This window comes from Trachymyrmex cornetzi, unplaced genomic scaffold (assembly GCF_001594075.2).
Source record: "Trachymyrmex cornetzi isolate Tcor2-1 unplaced genomic scaffold, Tcor1.1 scaffold47, whole genome shotgun sequence".
In the NCBI taxonomy this organism is placed as follows: Eukaryota; Metazoa; Arthropoda; class Insecta; order Hymenoptera; family Formicidae; genus Trachymyrmex; species Trachymyrmex cornetzi.
This window is the reverse complement of record NW_017299509.1, coordinates 1,900,554-1,921,792: the sequence shown is the minus strand read 5'-3', so window position 1 is coordinate 1,921,792 and position 21,239 is coordinate 1,900,554. Positions and strand designations below refer to the sequence as shown.

Sequence of the window (21,239 nt, the reverse complement as noted above, 5' to 3'; positions counted from 1 at the left end):
ACATATTAATTATTTTTATGATATTTATTTACTCTTACTCATAAATTATTATTTTAAAACTAAAAAGTTTTGAACATCAATTTGATACAAAATATTTAAATAACGCGTTATTTATTAAATCAACACTCGAATATGTTAAAAATTTAACACAAAAATTTTATTACAAGAATCGGTTTCAATATAAATACAAAATGTTTTTACTGTGTAACTAATCGGATCGTCTAATTGTGAGAAGTACAACTGATTGTTTCACTTCTCAAAATATTCTTTCATATAATAGATAAATGCTTTCCTCATCTTTTATCAATTCGAATGATATTGCGGAATCGATACGAGGTACAAATGGAATCGTTTATTCACTGCTATCACTTTCTCTTTTATCGAATGAAATTCACTGATCTTATACAGTGATTCTTGTTCTGTTATTTCTGTAGGATTATCGATTAGGGCAAAGACTGCGATGATGGCAAGCGATAGACATCAATGCACACGTAATGTCCCTTTATCGCGTAAATATTGCGATTCTGTCAAGCTCATTCGTGTGGTTTGTAAATCTTCTCTTTTCGTGTTGGTTTCTCAGCGTGGTGAAGTTAGAGGCTATTTACAAATATATCAATGGGATAAGGGAATTATTTACGTCGAAATCTCTAAAAAGTGGTCGAGTAGGTATCAAGGAGACCGTACATAACATCGTACTTTGATAAATCGGCTTATTAGCAATAGGATTTCACAATTAATACGCATTTTTGGAGTTTATTAAAATTGTTCTTTCGACGCGAATCATACTGATAATTTTCGGCGAATCCATTTTAGAATGGTGTTTCTTTTTAGAAAGTAATACTAGACCAGTAAACTCTAACATACTGGAAAGCTTACAAGGGGAGGGGGATTCTGCTCAATATGAGCGAGTCAAGAGAGATAGTTCCATACGAGGACTATTTTCCCAGTCTTGCATGTGTTATTTGTGCCGTGGAACGTAGGAGCAATACAGAACATAATCCCAGATAGTTAAATCTAAAGAGACAGATTTTTAGTACACTACCAATTTTTGTTGACAGAAAAGCAACAATATTCACACAAAGTTTCTAATATCTAATAATATCGTCAAACCGCCGCCAAAATAGGACAAAGCCTGCTGACATGCTTTGCGAGCAAATTGGTAGCAGAAACCGAGCAAGATTTACAGCTCTTGTTTAATTTCTGCTGTCAATCTGCCATGAGATTACCCGTCCGCGCAGATGTTGCTTGGTTTCTGGCATAGCATGTCAGCAGATTTTGTCAATAGATCCTGAGCTTAATGCGGACACAGATGGCTGTGGATCTACAGTAAGAATCTAAATTTGTTACCAATCTGTCAGCAAATTGCTAGCATTTTACTATTTGGGACGTTAGATAAACAAAGAGCATAATCCCTAACTCGGTTGTTTTGATAGTTTCTAGTATGTTACAGTTCTAGTGTATTATAAACTTACACAATAGCGCTGTGTAAACTGTATGGAGTCGCCAATATTTATACCGACGAAATAAATTCGTACAAGGCTAGCTAGAACACTGACCGTCGATAAATGGCGAAGTAACCTACTGTTTATTAGCCTTATTATGAGTATCTGTCTGCCAACGTCTTCTTCTTTAATTGTGATCGTGTAATATCGAGGACACTCGAATCTATTTATTATATACCGTTAACTTTCCGAAATATACCCTGAAATCGATACAGATTATGTGCGCATTATGAATTGTCATGTACGTATTAATTCATCAATCATGCTCGGATTAGAAAAGTTCTGTCCGTTTAAAGTTACCGATGTCTACTTCTTATTACATTGCCCAACGGATTTTTCTTCTTTAAAACCATTTTTGTGACTCGATGTCTTTTTCGATCAAATGAAATACGCCGGATCGTTCTCCGCAATGGCGTCAAGTCTCGATAGTTGACTTTTGGGCCGCTGCGGAATCCCACCGGTCTTCCATATGATCTCACGGGACCCCTTGCGTCACATGTAGGTGGGTTTCACCTTATAGGCCCGCTTCCACACTTCGCACAGGCATACAGTGCTATGGAACCTGTAGAAAATCGCCAGCGGCATCGAGACATGAGTGATGATCGTCCACGCCCACAGGCCATAAAAGTGCAACTGCACCGGATGCGACTCCGCCCGTGACTTCTCCAGCGTGTTGATCGCCCACATAGCCAGATTCGTCACCAATAGGAACGTCACGATTTCTCTGCCTGGCTTCCTGCGTATCTGCTCGGCGGTGGCGACCGTGCGCCTCGACGAGTCTAGAATAAAAATGGTCTGGCAGGTAGTCTGGACGACGCTGGCCAGAGCGGTGACCAGCACGAGGACCGTGTGTTTTTGCAGGGTGAAGTGGCCGCCGATGATGGTGAATGTAGAGTAGATGAACATGCCGGTCTGAGCGGCCACCAGGAGGATGTTGTCGAGCTCCAGATTTCTGCCGCCATCGTAGCGCAGCTTGCGCATCTGGAACATGCCGATCATCGTCGCCAGGGTCGACATTCCGTAGAGCGTCAATTCGCAGACGTTCACTTCGGTTACGGCGAGGCTGACCAGCTCGGGCCGTGAAATGAGAACGAAGAAGAGGATGAGGGAGATTATGGTCAGCACTAGAATCAAAATGCCCACGAAGAGACCCTTGTGCGCGCGGGCGCAATCCACGCTATAATGATGAGGCGATTTCCTGCGAATAATTGAAAGTTTTTTTCATTTGAAATTCATGAATTCGTGATGTACATAAATTCTAGTGCCATTTGTTATGCGTTTCATTGCGTTAGAATATTATTCACAATCGACTCTCCGATAAGCTGCGCGCGCCAGCGGAATTAGTTCGTGAACTGGGTTGTTATTCGCGTACTTGTGTATGTAAGTATGTATTATTGCTACAGCTGTAGGCGTAAATTATTACTATAGCGTAGGCGAATGTATTGTTACTATACCTATAGGCATGTGCGTGGTGACGCGAGCCCGGTGGCGTTGCAGGCTTCGTGAAGCCAACTTTTGATATGTTTTTCCACATTACATATAAAATAGCCGCGCAGATCAAGCTGTATTCTATCGTGCACGGAAAAAGGAAAGGACTGGCGTCTTGTACCAACGATCCCATTATATTCGTCCTTCTGCATTCGAACATGTGATGAGGTCCTTTGAGACCGCGCGGTAATCGCACGTGTTCTCCGTGATGAGAATGCATGTGACCACCGAGATGAAGTCCTTTCGAACCTGAAAATTCGAAAGTCAGATAGGTCGTAGAATTATAATGGAAGATTATGTTCAATCGCGTTTACCTAGTCTGTGAGAAATTCTGAGGGAGTTGTTCTCCGGATTGTAAAATGTGAGGATCTCGTGTTTTGTTTCTTGCACGAGAACGTTCAACCAAACTGATAGATTCGTGCCGATCATATGCATTAGTCCGAAACGTGCAACAACGCGATGACGATAAACCTTCATCTGCTAGAATATAAGGTAATGTTTTACTATAAAAATAAAATTTATAATTTGCTCTCTCTATTTACATATTTACATCAATTTTTAAATATATACATATATTTTTTTTAATACATAATTTAAATATATACATTCGTTTTTGTACTGAGTGTTATATAGATGCATATGGTTGATTTTAATGACAGAGGAGAAAATAAGTTGCAAGTTACCTGCAAGTACATATCCTTTTCATCAGCAATTTTTTAAATAGAAATTTTTTGTGTTAATGCTTTTAAATGTTACATAAATAAGAGTCAAGTCGATAAGAATGTCGTTAATATTAAAAGTAAAAAGAATAGCATTTTATAGCGATAGGGCACTAGAGCGTTTAAATAGTCACGGTCTGCTGTTGCTCTCAGGGTTGTTCACCCCTCTGTTTCATTAACCCCGTAACCGACGAGCTTGTATTAGCTCGGTACTTCCGTCAGTGGATTTCCCATCGAGTTACACCATCGAGTTTTCCAATATAACATGTGCAGCGATTCTCAAGAAATGCAGTAATTTTTTATGTACTATCCAATAATAAACAAGCTAAAGTTATTTGTCGCATTTTGATGTCAGCTTGTTTGCTGGATATATACATATGTAATAATTTTCTTATAAACTTTATTGTTATTAATATATACTATTATACTTTTTAAATTATTTTCAAATGGATTTTGCTTCAATACGGTTTTAATTCAAAATTTAATTGTAAAGATACGTAATATTGAAAATTGATAAGTTGCGGTATAAAATGACCCTCGATATTCTCGCCCAGAAAAATTAAATTAGAAATCGATCAAGAGTTTGTCATTAAGAGAAAGGTCGCGAGTCATGAGAACGGCTAACGTAGATGTCACTGCCCACTCACCTCATTGTTTAGGAATATGAAGTACATTTGGATGAAGATGAAGGCCATTCTCGTGGCAGGTGTGAGGGCCAGCATGATGTTGTGACACTTGGTGTTTTGTTCCAACTCAAAGTACTGGCCGAATTCCAACCCGGAGTAGATCATTGAGCCGATGCCGAACGCCACGGCACCCATTCGTAGATAGAAGCTACCATAGTGCTGGACCGGACGTACCGGATTCATGTGCGGGCATCCGCTCTCAGGCGCGTCACTGTCGCCGCCGGCGCCGCTCGACGATCTCGACGAGTCCAGATCGCACACGTCTTTCTGCTTCTCTGTTCCGCGAATTTACGATTTATGGAGAACCGGTTAATTGCAATCGGTTACGCAGCAACAATCGTCGTCATTCCATTTGAGATCGGCATCGCCTTCGATGATCGCTCTCATTTTGACGATCGCTACCGACCGAGAGAGGAATTTTGACGAGAATCAAATGAAGCGAGGTCATCATGATGATATACATAATGTTGCGTAACTATGCGCGCGAATGTGGATTGATCGGTTTGTAAGGCTGCGATTGCCAAAGCGATGGTCTGATTATTGCAAGCTTTATCTACTTCTGCACGGAAAAGGCCAGTTTTGCTAAAGTATCTAAAAATTTAGCTAGATACAGACTTGAAAATAATTCTGTTGGGCCATAAAAATAATTATATAGGACGCTTAATAGATAGATGTGAAAAGTAAAAGATTAAAGTTAATCTACTAATCATTGGTAAAAACCAATTAGTATTAATGAGCTAACGAAATTATTTTTAGATCTGTATTTAGCTAAACTTTTAGATACTTCAGCAAAATCGTTCTTTTCGTGTATGCGTGAATTCAAAGAATACTTGCTCGTAACAGCCGAATCGATATTTCCTATAAGTCGGAAATATTTATCACGATAGACGAGGACGAGGATCGGCCGGATGCAAAATTTTGTATGTGCTTTTGGACTCACTTGATTTCGTCTTGCTGTCCCCGAACAGCATGGCGTACATGTACACGAGGAAGATCATGCTGCCGAAGTAGAGGTAGAGGTAGAAAGCCTCGTAGAAAGACGGCGGTATGTACGTGGATATTACTTCCGCCATGGGAAAGGCGATCCCCATCACAACCAGAAGTTTCCCGTACAGCGCGCTCAAAGTGGTCGCCAGGGCGTCGCTGCATCAGAAACGGAAATTGAAGCTGAACGAAACGCGGAATCACGTCGCGCGCGGATTAAATCCTCGCTCGAGGAAATAGATCCATCTCCGGCCATACTTTGAGAAAACATACTATTCCTCTTCAGTTCCCAGCTCTACTTGCCAGCTATCAAACGGATCTCTATTCAAAATGTACTGACGTGTTGTTTTATAAATCCATATGCCGACCCTTATCGGCGAAAAGAAATTAAAATCAACGAATCGCGTCGAGTGGATTTAATAATGCCATTTACATATGTATAGTGAATCCAGATATATACATATCTCATTTATTGTCGCTACAACTTAATTTTATTAATTTCAATCGAGAATTAAAATAATCGCTATTATGATTTTTTTTCACGGCATGAAATCTGCCCGTGTTTAAGGTCCTCTTTCTCGGCCCTGACCCAGATAAAAACATCTTTTCTCGAAGGAATCATTGAAAACGGGAGATTGAGGACAGCCGCGCGAATGATGGATCGTTAGCTCGATGTCTATCATCGTGTAACGTTACAGCGGAGGTACCATTGGCCGCAAATACATCCACCCCCGTAAGAATTGGCTCAATTACGAGTAATCGCGTGGTCGCCTGTACGCGTGTGTTTGATTCATAAAGTGCCGGTAATTGCGGTGCAGACGTCGGTCAGGATAACCTGGAGGATCACGTGAAATTTCCGTGGCGACCGGTATTCCCCCTTCGCGTACATCGAGGAACGAAAGAGAATTAAATTCGCGAATCCTGGCGAAATGCACGGTTGAGGGACTAAATCGGATTATGAGAAAAGTTGAAAGATTCATTTTAACTTTACGAATCTTATCGCGCGGTGCCATGGTTTTATTACGCAGAACGTATCAATGGTAGTCATTTCACCGAATCAATAATTCTGTAAATAAGTAACGGTGCAAGTGCAGCTTTCAAATCGTTCTGTCATTTTGCAGAGTCGAATGTGTTGGTAAATGATACCATAATCCGCACACATAATTAATAAACTGCAAATTTCTGGGTTTAATGATCCAATTAATATTAATGATATTACCTAAGCGCCGTTGCTACATACGAGATTATTGCACGCGCATGATGTTATTATTATACATATGAGATTATTATGTGCATCGTTGTATAAATATTTATAATTTAGCAATATGAAAATGGCTAAAGAAAGATTAATAATCGCGTATAATGCTGGAAATTAGCTTTGATTAGACACACAACGTTGGGAGAAGGCCCGGATTGATCGGGAGATGGTACATCGACCTCAATGCGATAGAGAAAGGTTCGATCCGCTACTCACCAGCCAAGGTTCTTCCACTTCCGCTCGTCGGTGACCTCGAGGAAGGTCGACGCCGGATAGCAGACCGCCGGAATCGGTTGCGAGGAGCATGGTAGGGCCAACGCAAACTGGGGTGGCCGGTGAACGCGAGAAGGTGAGCTGCTGCTGTGTCTAGACAGCGTTTCCGGCGAGACGATTACCGCGGATGGTGAGGCTGGTGACGGTAGCGCGACCGGCAGTCCTGGCCAACTGTATAGAACGTGTCTGTTAACATCTCGTATCTATTAGTATCCCGTTATTATTTTCTCTGTTCAGCTTTAATTATATGAAATTATGACGCCCCTTAAAATTCGCATCTGTATGTCACGTATTTCTTCATTGAAAAGAATATATTTTATGCTAAATGATTTTACGTCTACAAAGCGAGGTTATAATATAGATAAACATTTTTCTATCATGAGATTCTTTTAGATTTTTAATTCATTTTGTGAATTATCTTATCCGTCTAACTTTTGTGTGAGGATGGTCATTTAAAAAGAAAAAAAATATGTAAACAAAAGCAGTAACTACTTTAAACTGAGTTTAGAAAGATTAACAATCATATTTAATTATAATATAATTACAGAATACGAATATATGTTTTACATAGATAAATTAAGGGTATAATTTCTTTTATGCAACAAGCATATTTTAATGCCTAAGTAAAATAAAGTGCTTAGATAAAATTCGCTTTCAAGTGTGACACTTACATACATGTGAAACGTCTCTACCTTTTTTTATACATTTTGCGTAATGGAAAAATTGCGAACAACGTCTCGACCACGCCTTACCGACTTCCATTAGCGATTTTAATTAATTAATTACACGTTCGATAAGATCTATATAAGTACATCTCAATTATTTTTTTAACAGTAGAGGCTTTATTCTTGTGACAGCTACAGCAACGAATGCATTTATTTTAACTTCAATTACATATTCATGATCATATTTTATTCTTTTTTAATTAGCCGCGTCGGTTAATTAACTCATATTTGCTACTGCCAAGTGTATTACGATTTTAACAAAGGTATTAATATAAAAAAAGAAGTATATATATATATGTATAGTACAGAAAGATAGAGATATACAAGTGCATATGCACTTCGTGGTTTTTATATAAACCCACGCGCGCCCGCCTGATTTAAGGTCAACGCGGTGCCATAATGTTTGACACATTACATTGACACTGGCTGCAGGAAGAGACCGACTAGTGCTGATGGCTTTGTGAGTATCATTAGATGACGTAGCGTTGACTTTCTAACACGAGTCATTTATCTAATAATAGTAGCCGATCTATTTAATCTGATATATGATAAAACGAGCTTTTTATGCTTTTTGCACGCGCATGCATTTTCTAGTTCACGAATATGTAAAAATTTGTGTAAATGATTAAGAATTTGTTCGAAGTAACATTCAGTATATTCATCGAGTTATCGTAAAAGGAATATTTGACAAGAAATTTTATTTTACGGAGATCCGTATTAATAAAACTTAATAATAGGGACCCATTAAACCACAAATATTCTAGCCGATTGTTGGTATTATCAGTGCAAAAATATTATTTTTGTTTCATTTTTTACATACTAACATTCTGTGCTATCCTAATTCAGTCATAAATTTCATTAAATTTTGATCAAAGTAACTTTAAAAAAGGTCTGCGTAAACTAAGATTTGTTTACCATAATTATAGAAATTGCGCGCTTTCATGCTTCCGATGTTTTACGGGATTCAGCGTTGTTCCGCATGTTTTAGAAAATAAACGATTCAGCGTATCGTTGATCCCGATGTTGGAAAGAGTAAAGGTAGAACCCCCCGATCCTTTTACGAGGTGTACGCAGAACAGCGTAAAAATATTTCGCAGCAATGTGGTTTTAGCATGATACAACAGCAGCGATAGAAGGACAGAAGCTCGTCTCGTACCTCCGAGCTTTTTGAAATAATCACGTAGCGTTGTGAAGCGTTGGAGCGAGAGAGGGTGTCGTTAGCCGAGGGAAAAAACGGGTAGGACGAGAGGGAACTGAGAGGGTTGATTCAGTGGTCGAGTGCCATCCCTCGTTGCGAAGGGCTTGAGAAGCCAGCGCATCGCCCACCCTTTGGTGGAGATCTCTCCTGCCCTTATGCTACCTTCTATCCATCGACGTCCCTCAGAATCTTCTCCCCTTTTTTTTCGTAACTTTCCTCAGCCGGATTTATTACATCATTAAAATTCTTTTCAGCGGACTTTGACACGACGCTGACCTGGTTCTTTTGCAATTTTTAATTTATTTAGAGGACGGTAAAGTTTGGCCCGCGTAAATTGATCAATGTTCTATGCAGCACAATATCATTTACTTTTATTAAATTTACATTTAGTTCAACTAATTGTTTTCGTTTCTAGTCTAGAATTAAAAATGTGGAGAAAAGTAAAAAAACAATTGTAATGCATTTGTTATTCCCATTAACATTTCTTTAAATTCTTTAAAATCTTTATTAAAGATTCACATTTCCACATTTTCGAACCTAAATATCTTTCGAATATTCACGAAGGCAAATTGCAATTTTTCACACGTCGCATGCATGATCTGTCGTCTCTCGGTACGAGAAATTCTTCACATTCTGTGAAATCGTCGCTGGCATTTCATTTGAATTCGTTTGCCACGCAGCCATTGTCAAAGTACATCTCTTATTCAGAACTCAGGAACTCTTCGCGTTGTCTCTTTGAACTTTGTGCTTGGAAAATTCCAATTCGGCCTCTCTCTTTTTCATCCCTTTCCGCATATTACGATAGGAATTACACTTCCGAGATTTCTGTCGGCGAAGAACATCGATTCTATCGTTTATCATTTCGTTGTCATTCTGTCATCTGATATCTTTCATGTATTATTTGACTTCCTTTCCGTTTTTCTCACTATGCGCTCAGAAAAAAGATATATAGTAACAATTACAAAGGTGACAACTATAAATTATATGTGTAAAAGTACTGTATGTATATGTATGTGTACATATATATAATTGAATAGACTATTTTATAGTTGTTGCAACTGTAAAACGCTTTATTGAATTATATAAATTAATTCCGCATATAAAACATATATTATACAGTTTGTCACCTTCATAGTTGCTACTACTATGTTTTTCTCTGTGAGTGCGATAAATTTTTAACGCAAAAACTGTTTGTCTTTTTTATTATTTTTTAATAAAAATATAATGAACTGTCGACTTGTCCGCACAATATAATTTCAACTTCAAAACGATATCAATGTTTAATTATAAATCTCATTAAATTATACACATCGATGCGTATATAGATAAAATTTCGGAGAAACACTTGTATACCCTTAAATGCAAGAGATATCGAGTGCAGCGCAGCGAAATCGTGATACCTGAGTGACGTCTCCTTGATGAGCATACCCGTGACCTTGACTCGCGCTTTTCTCAATCGTCTCGGTGGTACGTTGGCCCTCATGAACGGCCCTCACCAACGGATGACACTATCACGGCCCTCCGGCTCATGACACAGCACTCACGGACCCCGCATCGCAAACTGAGGCCCTAATCGGGACAGACCGGCTCCCTGACCATTGTATCTATCGATCCTTCTCTCTACGTATATCATTTCTCTCTGTCCCTGCCTGGATATGCGACCGTTTGATAGCGAGCTCGTTAGCGGTGTATCAAATTTGCAGCGGCGTAACACGCCGTTGCATCGCCAGCGCGCCAGCTGATCGGTTTGTCTCGGTTACGTGCCGGGAATTCGAGAGGAAAAGGGTTTGTGATCGGAAAACAGAGGTTAAAGGAAGAATTCAGGAAAAAAAAAATAACTGGCAATGTATTAGATACACAGTAGGAGTTGCTTTAATAATTATTGGAATGGCTAATAGCTATTAATGGTACAATAGAAAAAAAGAGTCTAATTGTAAGTGAAATAATAAATTTAAAAAATTAAAAAAAATTTCTTTATATGTATAAAACTTTATTGTTGAAAAAATTAAGTTAAATAATTGGATATTTATAATAATATCGTACTTTCTAAATAAATTCCTCTATTTTAAGAGATTTTCTAGCAAAGTGCACGGTAAATTGTCGCACCTAAGATATACGAAAGTACTGTACTCTAATATTCATACGCTTCTGGCCCTCGTACATTTACTGGAAAATATCTGACAGCACTTCCCTGCCCCACTGCGTTTACCATTTTTCTATCAAGACGACAAATTCGAAGAGAGAGAGAGAGAGAGAGAGAGAGAGAGAGAGAGACTCCTTCATCGGAGAATTGTGGGATATAAATTTTCCGTCGCACGACACTTATGGTATGGCCGGAAATTTTGTCATCTTTCTCCTCCATCCCACGAAATGAAGCGTGCATAATTACATTTTTGACAATATCGTGATAAATTCAATAGAGCGTTTATCGATCCTAACAAACTCTATTTCTTTATATTTAACTCTTCTAATTTTTAATTAATCTTATCTCACTTTGGTCGATATATGTATAAATATATATACATACAGCCTTGACCAAAAAAAAGTATTAGACACCTATGTTTTTTCAGGAATTTTTTATCTATATTTTTTCCTATTGGATATCATTATATATAACTTTAAAGAGTTTTAGAAACAAAGGATAAAAATTCACAATAAATGTCATAAATCGATTTTACAAAAGTAAAATGTTAAATAATAATTAATACAGTGCCTAATACTTTTGACCAGGACTGTATTATAATAATCTTAAAAATTCGTTTTCGTCAAATATATCGCAATATAAATTTCTTCTGCTATCGAAATACGAGATGTCATCTTAAGTACGTGTATACGTTGATTGAATCTGCATGTAATCGACGGAATAAGCTGCTTTTCTGATAGATTGGAGAAGAGGATTCGGAGAATCCCAACATGATGAAGATTTGGAGAAGGGGAGGCTGGTTAGGAGACCTTTGAAAGATCGAACCGGAAGCAAGAGGGAAGACACGGACGAAGATCGAGCGTAAGCCATAACCGAGTGACAGGTCAATATTAACTCTGACGCTGATGGTCGTCCGGTGCACACGAATTCACGTTCGATATCCGGCGGAAGTAATCGAGTTCCGCGAATGGACCGAATATGCGTGCAAACCAGACGCTCTTGCATGCTGGAATTTGAGAGGGACTTGGCATTCGATTCGGTAAATCGGTTCCATTGGAGACACCGCGACGAATAATGCGTAAAAGCCAATGTATGAACAAAGGCTGTCACATTACTGTGCGTCCTGTACCAGATATCGCATTCTATGCCCCACACATTTCCTTTCAATTATAATAGTCACCAAAATGTGTGTGTATGGCAGACAAGATGTGAGTTTATTCGAAATTATATATATAAATAATAGCTTTAAATTGCGCGCAAAAACAGATAATATTATAATACATTTATATTACAATATATAGCAGTTTTGACCATAAGAACAAAGCACCTTCAAATTAATGTTACATTTTATATCTAACAAAAATAAATAAAAAAGTTTTATTGAAAAATAATATTTATGTTTATATCTAACAATTTTAATATCTTGTTAGTCCTCCTTTAGCTTCTGTTATTGCTCTTTTCGAGAAAACGCAATAAATTAAAAATACTTTTTTTTATTATAATTTGAAATATATGACTTTCGCTTAAAACATCTAGTGCTGTGGCTGTATGCTCCTTATTGTTTATATTTTGTATTTTTAAACTACTTATAAAAGTTTAAATTTAATCTAGGTAATAATCATCTGGGGTATTTTTATACTCCAGCGGCGAGAAAATATAAAATAGATATTGTTTTCTTACTTTTTGTGAATATATTTTGTTCCTTTTTTAATGACTATTCTTTACGAACCTTTTTTTAAATGTAATTTTAGCGAAAATCCGCAATAAAAACGCGTTTTATTAATTTACATTTTTATTTTTTAGAAATAATAATCATAATAAGCTGTTTAACGCACTTATTCCGTTGTAATATTTATTTGGTTTCTTCTTATTTTTTCAAAAGATTGTAATCCTACATTTATATCTAATGTTATCAAATACTAATAAATTAAAAAACAATCAACATTTAATATATACAATATGTCATTAGTAATAGTGATTTTTTATTAGGGTGTAAAAATCTCATTGATCGTTTACGTAAAAAAAATAAGTTGACTTCCAGGTTAATCCATATTTCGAAACAATACTATAATAAATATAAATTATTATATCAAATAAGCAATAATAACAGTGAATAAAAAAATTAGCATCAAGACAGTTCCTCGCGTTCACCGGAAATTAAAAGGGTTGAACGTTAAACGGATGTAGGATTGATGGCGCGGAGGAAATCGGCGTGTTGCTGCGAAATCGCCGAGGCATTTTTTACGATCAAGTTTAATTGCAGGCAGTGTACGAAGTGCAGGGTCATACGCTGGGAACCGAGGGAAATGTGCGTTAATCGCAGACGGTGATTAATGCTGCCCGCCGGGACCGCCGCGGCCGGCGTTGGTCACTCCAATGAAGAGACGTAGAGAAACGCCGGCTCTTTAGGGGAGGCTGTAATTTACGTTGCGGTGATCCATACAAAGCGGTAACAATCGATACAAAACGGTCGAATTAACGTCGAAATGCTCATTTCCTAACAGTCATTTCTGTGCGTGGTAGGAGATATTAATATAATTTTTTCTAAATTTAATTACACAGATTTTCAGTTTAAGATTTTCTTAAAGTGATGTCAATTGAGCATTAATTAATTTGTGATATTACTAGTAGTTCAATTGCGTTTCTAATTATAAGTCCGAAAAACCGATTCGATGCGCAGGTCACAAGATTACAAATGTAGTGTATAAATTTACATGAAATTATTTAAAGCACTCATATGATCCAGTTTCGATCGGTATAGGCATTATTTCTTAATAATATTTCTCTTTTCAAACTCATCAAATTCGTCATATTCAATCAAAACGAATGTTGGTGCCTAACGATACTTTTGCGTGAATCTTATAATTTCTAGTTTAAGCAATTAAATTGCGCGCCAATTATTTATCGATCTTTTAACAATGTTTTAAAATGCTTATTAGCATTAATATGTATATAGTAAATTTCTTGTTAATTTAATTTATAATATATTAAGTACTTCAGCTTCAATTTAAGACTTTATTTCAAGACTGATAAATCGGCGTGCAGTTTGAACTGAAAATTGTAACAGTCATGTAAAAATATTATTAGGCACCAATATCTACTTCAACTGAATACAGACTTGTTCGCTTACTTGTTAAAGATTATTTTGCTGCGAAAATGCTGTTCATTCGTTCTGTTTGTTCACTGCTTGTTCCAATTTTTCAGTCAAGAAGTTCTTCAAACACGTTAACGATCGCGAAAATTAGCAACGGGGGAGGTAAACGAGACGTGCCTCGAGTGGCGTGCATTATAAAATGGTTGGTACTTGGTAGCAGGGGTAAAGGCATTTTCTGTACTCACTCTTGCATGAGCGACGCGGTCGACGGTTTCTCGATTTCCGTGCTAATCGTGCCACCGTCTGGCGTTCTAAGCGCGGCCTCCAATGCGGCCGCTTCCTCCTCCTCTCTTAATTCTTCCGAGGCCTCCTCGGGGATCGTCGTAATGTCCTCAATCGGTGGTAAGTCGTTCCCGTTCTCCTCCAAATGATTTTCCAGCATGGGATCGGAATTATTATCGCCTGGCCGCGTTACTTCCTCGATATCGGAATCGATACCCTGTGGAATAGAATTAGGAGATATATGTTACTGTAATCGGCGCCATTTTAAAGGATCCATCTTATTTTCAGTGAAATAATTTTTACAGGATATATTGAAATGTTTTTCGCATAAATTACAGTCAGTACTTTAGTAAAATAAAAAAATGTTCATTAAATGCAATATCAATAAATCAATAGCAGTAAAAAAGCGCTGCATTCATCAAATATGAAATGACACGTGAGAATAAATATTTAATGAAGACTTTAATCGAGTATAGGATACATAATTTATATCCATTCCCGCAGAACAGCCAATTTTATAATTGTCCTACTTTTGAGGATATTTACAAGGATGTTGAATTTGTTTTTGAGGGCATGTGGCTTCATTGAAGTGGTATTTCAGTTATATTGACACATCGTTGCGCTTTAACTCGATTTTAGAAGGGTCGTATCGGATATGAGAATACCTCGAATATAACTTAATAGAAATGTATTAAGCTCTGACATGTTTCAGAAATTATCTTCTGTCGCTCCACATCAATTAATGAATACGTAAAGAGTAGACGCATGATAGTTACTAAATGCTTTAGTGAAAAATTCCGATTATATTTGGTAATATAAAAATTGGACAAACTAAAATTTTTTAATGATAAATTATAAATTAATAAAAACTAATAAGTTTTTATAGACTCCTTTAATTAAAACAATTAATGAAACCATAAAAAATATATTACAGGCAATAGGAGTTGGTGCTGGTTATCAATTAGCGCAATTTTTCTTAATACTATAAAAATATAAACCTTAACTTTGAAATTTTTTAATTTTCTAAATTTCTTTTGAATTTTAATTTTCGGTTGAATAAAATACATTTGGTAGCTATCAAACTTTTTTGTTATTAGTGTAATCAGATTAAAAAAGTGTATTAAAAGGTAGAAAATCCATGAATTTATGCCCTTTTCGTAATAATCCGTCATAAGTGAAATGGCGGGTTAAGGACTTTGCAGCCTCGTAATTCGCATTGCGCCGTCCGAAATCTTTCCGGGTAATTACCCGGAGTCTTGGCTCAGACTCAAGACAGATGATTTTTAATCTACAAGATGCCTCACCTTCCCCTCTCTTGCCGCGTACCTGTGCGAAGTCCATGTAGAAGGAATCTCTGGAGTCGGAACTGCCCTGGCGTAGCCGGAGGCTGAGATCCGGCGAGCTCTCGCCCATCTTCCTTATCTTCTTATCTCCCTCTCGCTTTTTCACCTCCCCTCAGGCTCAATCGCACCTCTCCCTCGCGCGCCTCTCCTCGCCTCTCCTTTCACCCCCTTTCGCGCGCCGACCCCCTCGTCTTTGTCTTCGACACGAGCTCTTCGCTCCTTTACGGACGGGGAATTCTAAAGAGGGTAGGCCCTTGCGCACACAATCCACCGGGTTTGCAGCCTGAAAGAATCGGCCCTTGAGAGACAGATCACCCCAATGCTACGCCACGCTTCCTCCACCTTGCCTTTCGCGCGAAGAGGAAGCGAGAGGCTGCTCTTAACCGCGCGATGCAAAAATATTCCCGTGAAAAGAGTTGATGAACGCGCGTAGTCCTCGTTTCAGCGACAACCCCAGATATCAAAGGCGTTCTCTTTACCCCTTCGCAAAAGAGACGATCGCGCGAGTGCGCGCCGGGAAGGCGTATGATTTTCATTCCGACGCTTATCCCGATTATTAGTCATCGAAGAATTTCTGGGGTGGTTGATGAAAATTGCTCTTTAAGACCCTCTCCTCAAGCGTGCATATATCACTGTGAAATTAATTTTGCCTCAAGAATTGTCATATGACATGTAAATAGGACATCACTAATTATACAAAAAAACTTTTTATTAATTTATTATTGTTTATAAACTTTTAATATTGATTATAAATATTTAATATTTAATTTTTCCTACACGGAAAGAACTATTTTGTTGAACTATCTAAAAATTTAGATAAATCTGAAAATAATTTTGTCGGACTATTAAAATAATTTAAAAATTATATGAGATGCTCAATCATAATAAGCAATGCTGTAAAAAACTTTGACATTCTAGTAATCAGCTTGATCATCATTATTTTGGTCTAACAAAATTATTTTCAGAGATCTATTTCTATATAGATTAATAGTTAGATACACTTTAGCAAAACCGTTCTTTCCGTGTATTCTTCAGTTAATAGGCAAAATTGTTTATCCTTTTCACTGATTTTCTGTGTCTTAAATAATGAATATAAAATAAATGAAAAATTATTTTTCATCTCTCGGCCAATATAAAATACTACGATGTATTTACGTTTACGTTGACATTTACGTAAAGAATCTTCGTCTGACGCTGCCGGGCAATTTCGGAAGCGAACCTCGATATTCTCAATTATATAAGGTGCAAGGATGTACTTTGTAGGAAATTAATTACGTCAAATAGAAAATTAAATCTGGTTCTCTTCGAGTTAATTATCCTGTTCGCAGCGCAGTGATAATTTCAATCGAGACTGTAAAATATAATTATGAGCCACGGCGATTGCCCCGCGGCTGCTGCAGAGTCGATAACTAGAGTTTCTGTACGTTACGTATAACATGACATTTTATTAATGTATGAGGCAAAGCTTTGTAGATTTTATCAGCAAAGTTAATTAAAATGCATTGACGCGAGTACAACGTGTAAAACATATATCGCGGAGTTAGTATTTATCTTAGGAAAAGCGGATTTAGGTGCTTAGCCGCTTAGTTGTGTTGTTTCTAAGTCTTATAGGTAAGCTCGCTGTGCATAGAGTTGTTGTTAGCCAAGTAACAAGATATTCCGCTAAGACGCTACTACGTGCACAGGGAATACATAATTACTCTTGCCAAAGTTACTGCCGAGTCTTCGGTGATTACAGTCCTCCAAATTCAAACCGCTTCGCGTATAATGTAATTGTTAAATCATTGTCAAACGTCGCGTTTTCGTATTTCGACAACGAGGAAATTGAAGAATGCCGGCTCGCTTTTACGCGCGCATTTATTTATTAATTGAATATTGACAAGCATATGATCGCGCGAAATGTAAATAACAATTGAGCTAAATTAACAGCCGCTGACGTAATACGGTCTTTCTATAAACTGTAGTTGCAGTTGACGTAATACTACATCTGACGTAGTATGACGTTATTACGTTTTTAAGACCTATAGCTGATTTCCACTGACATAGTTGATAGTAGTACGTCTTTTTATATTTTATGTTCTTTAATCAAAATAAATTCCAATAGAGTTCATTTTAAATCAAATAAAAAGGCTTTCTTTCAATAATATCAAAAGAAATATTAAGTTATTTTTATGTAAAAATATATATGGTTAATTTTTTTTATGTAAAATGTTTAATTAATTATATTTTTACGTTCAAATATTTAAAATGTTAAATGTTAAAATGTCAAATATGAAAAATATTCAATTAACTTTTAAAATACACATATAATGAATTTTAAAAGATTTTTTAACTTTAACATTCACTGCCTGATATTTGTAATTTGACATTTCTTCTGTTTGGATTTGTAATAGGTAAATTTCTTTCAATCAAAATGATTCCGTCAAATGAATCCGACTTTCAGTTTTGGAAAATATTACTGGCTGGAAAAAAGTTAAGGGTAACTACTGAATGAAATCATATCAAGCAGCTCGGTTTATTCGTTCACTCGCTGCGAAGAAAGACAATGCCCTGTTGTTTTCAAAGGACACATTTGTCGTCCTACGAATGAGTCAGACCGGAGTAAAACGCTTCCTTGCCAGGATACGGGGGTCTCTAACGTCAATGAACATTCTTCCCGCTCGTCCCTAACGCCATTCCCGGACGAACCCTCCCGTTCGTCGAACGTTTTATGGCCGGTATACGTGGCATCGAATATTTCTCCATCAAAATGACTCCCCGCGCGCATTAAGGAAACACTGGGCACAGCAGAAATAAAATGTAGGGTCAGACGCCTACATTTTGGATCGACCACAGTAACACAGATAGTTTCGCGGCAAAATAATGTTGATCGCGAATTACCAAGAATTACATATAATTACTTTTTTGTATTGTTTTTTTATTTATCATAATAATTAAAATTACTTCAACTATTAAAAAATTCCGATTTCCGATTTTAAAAAAGTAAAAAATTACTGATTGCAAAAGAGTAGATTTAAAAGATACTTGGGCTTTAACGCTTAAGAAATTCAACTTTTCGCTCAATATTATTTATTATATTCATAGAAAAAATGAATGATTTTGCTCTCAAATCTAAAAATTTAATAAAAATCCAAAAAAAAATTTCGATGGTTCAATATTTTTTTTTAGATCTTGTTTACAGAAGAATAAATATGTTTTTTTTTTCAATGAAAATATAAATATAGCTGGATAAAATAAGTGGTCAGGATTAAACGAGGAAATACATTACGACAGCGTTCATATTTAAATGCACACAACGGAAAGACGATTGTAACGGTATCAGTATAGTGAGGCGGAAAGATTACGCGTTTATGAGAATCGATACGAAGATGCTATATCTAGCATACAGTGTTAATATTATCGCTTCTCTGGTACATTTGTTGTTTTTCCCAGAATTCCGTGGCAACGATTTTCCGTCGCTTCCGTCGCGTGCGGCGGAAAGGTAGAGCATTTTCCACTCCAACGTTATTCATGCCGCGTAGCAGTTCATTGCCTTTTTGCGCCGGCAATGTCGCGTTCGCGATGTTTTATCTAAACTATACTTTCGTTGCTAGATGCACGCAATAAAGCACGCAACGGGATGAAATATAAACGTCGGCAAATGATAGGTCGGAAGCTATCGGACTACATCGGAATTAACGTAGACAAACATAATTGCTTGATTAGCATTCATAAAACCGATAAAAACATTTTCTCATTTATATTAGAGATATTTCAAAATCATAATCTTATTAAAACAGAATTAGAGTGAATTTAAATGAATAATAAAGTTATAAGACTCAAATTACCTTTGACGAAGGATCTTCATGGTTTAACTGAAGTATCTAAAAATTTAATCACAAATACAGATCTAAAAATAATTTTATTTTAATTAGACTATTAAAATAATTATATGACGCTCAAACTAATTGTTAGAATAATTTTGGGCAACGTTACTCATGCATGAGTTTCCTATATAATTATTTTGATGGTTCGACAAAATTATTTTCCGATCTGTATCTATATAAATTATTCTTTCATTTTGAGTAATTTATTTTAAATAAAAAATATTAAGGTCACAATGTTTCTATCTAAAAGTAAAAACCAATCTCAGATCGCGGCCCAAAAATACTTTAGCAAATTTCGGCCATCTATTTCAAGAATAGTCTACCATTCGATCGATCTTGCGATGCTACCTTAAAATTTCGTGCAACATATCATAAATAATTTAGCTACATGATAATCCTGATAATCCCATGATTCAATGTAGCGTATGATTTCGAGCCACAGAAATCGAATTACGAAACGCTCGCGTTTATTAAACGCAAAGCGGGAGTTGATTAACGTATACTAGTATGTCAATTTTTCCCTCCAATAATGTCGCGAACGCCGCGACTTACTTGGCGCGTCTCGCTCGTCTCGCTCGAAGAGAGCCGGCGAAAGAAGAAGGGAAAGAAAAGGCACTTACGGGGAGAGCTCAAGGCATTCATCGCCTTTTGGCGTTCATCTTCCCAGCACCCTTCGTCGTTCTCCCGAGGGCGACGCATCCTCCCTCTCGCATCGCAATGCCCACCGTGCAGTCTCTCGTTTTCACTTTCATTCGGCGCCTCCTCTCGCCGGGCACGGCCGAGGATCTCGTCATCTGCAATCTTCCGTCTCCACCCGGGTCCACCGCGAATCCATATCCCGTAATCGGTGCCTAACGCCGCCGTTGCCGCTGCCGCACCACCCACAGGTTGTAAACACACGCACCAACGCGTTTCTCACGCATACGCGTACGTGCAGAGCGGCTCGTTTTTTGGGGGTGCGTACGCGGTACGGGCCGCGCGTTTTCCCGCGAGCTTTTTACGCCGCTACTCTTTTTGCCATCCGGAAGGGAGGATGCACGAAACTGAAAAAAAAAAAAAAACGCGCGCTCTCTTCTCTAAACTTCTCGCTTTTATCCCCCTTTTCTTGTTACCGGTCTATCGATGGATTCTTTTAATTTTTTTTCCCCTTCTTTTACGAAAGAAAACCTCTAGGAAGGGACCGTGAAACTTGTTGAACGGGAAGGAGGTAGGACGGGACGTCTATAAAAAGGAGGAATGTTTTGCTCAAAATCTCGTAGTTTGGGGACGGAGTGCGATCAATCGTGGCGCGTGTATACGAGGCACGAAGACACTTCGGCACCTCCCGAAGGGCGCGCCGCGCGAGACATCGACATCCTGCGAGAGCCGCCGGGCTGCTGCGATGGCCCGGGCTTTGCGACGGGACGCCGACGGGAGAGCGGCGAAGAGCGCCCGCGCCACGACGCCGCCACCCGTCGCACACCGCTGCGCCCAGCGCCGAACGACGTCGTTCTCGTTGCATCGAGGCGCACCGCGCTCACCGCGCACGCCCTGTAGCGAGAGAATCGACTTATGGACCCTCGCCTTGCCTCTTCTCGCCTCGCCTCGCCTCTTCTCGCCTCGGATCAACATGATCCGGACGACGTACTGTCGATACCGTGTCGATTTTCAGAGGAAATTGAAATCTTCAAACGAGAGC

General features: G+C 38.0%; 1 protein-coding gene across 7 annotated transcripts; it reads right to left on the bottom strand.

Moving 5' to 3' along the window:
- Positions 1-218: 218 nt before the first annotated feature.
- LOC108765139 (otopetrin-2) lies at positions 219-20,554 on the bottom strand. 7 transcript variants are annotated; one of them, XM_018513712.1, is made up of 10 exons: positions 20,182-20,554; positions 15,679-15,978; positions 14,316-14,569; positions 6,854-7,096; positions 5,336-5,538; positions 4,357-4,670; positions 3,674-3,688; positions 3,305-3,470; positions 2,957-3,239; positions 219-2,700 (listed from the first exon to the last, which is right to left on the bottom strand). In XM_018513712.1, exons 2-10 carry the CDS (start codon positions 15,763-15,765, stop codon positions 1,995-1,997), a joined length of 2,271 nt encoding a protein of 756 aa, XP_018369214.1. In that variant the 5' UTR covers positions 15,766-15,978; positions 20,182-20,554; the 3' UTR covers positions 219-1,994. The 7 variants fall into 7 exon arrangements, with proteins under 7 accessions (XP_018369214.1, XP_018369215.1, XP_018369217.1 ...); XM_018513713.1 differs by having other exon boundaries at positions 3,305-3,467; XM_018513715.1 differs by having other exon boundaries at positions 6,854-7,081.
- Between the last annotated feature and the right edge of the window lie 685 nt (positions 20,555-21,239).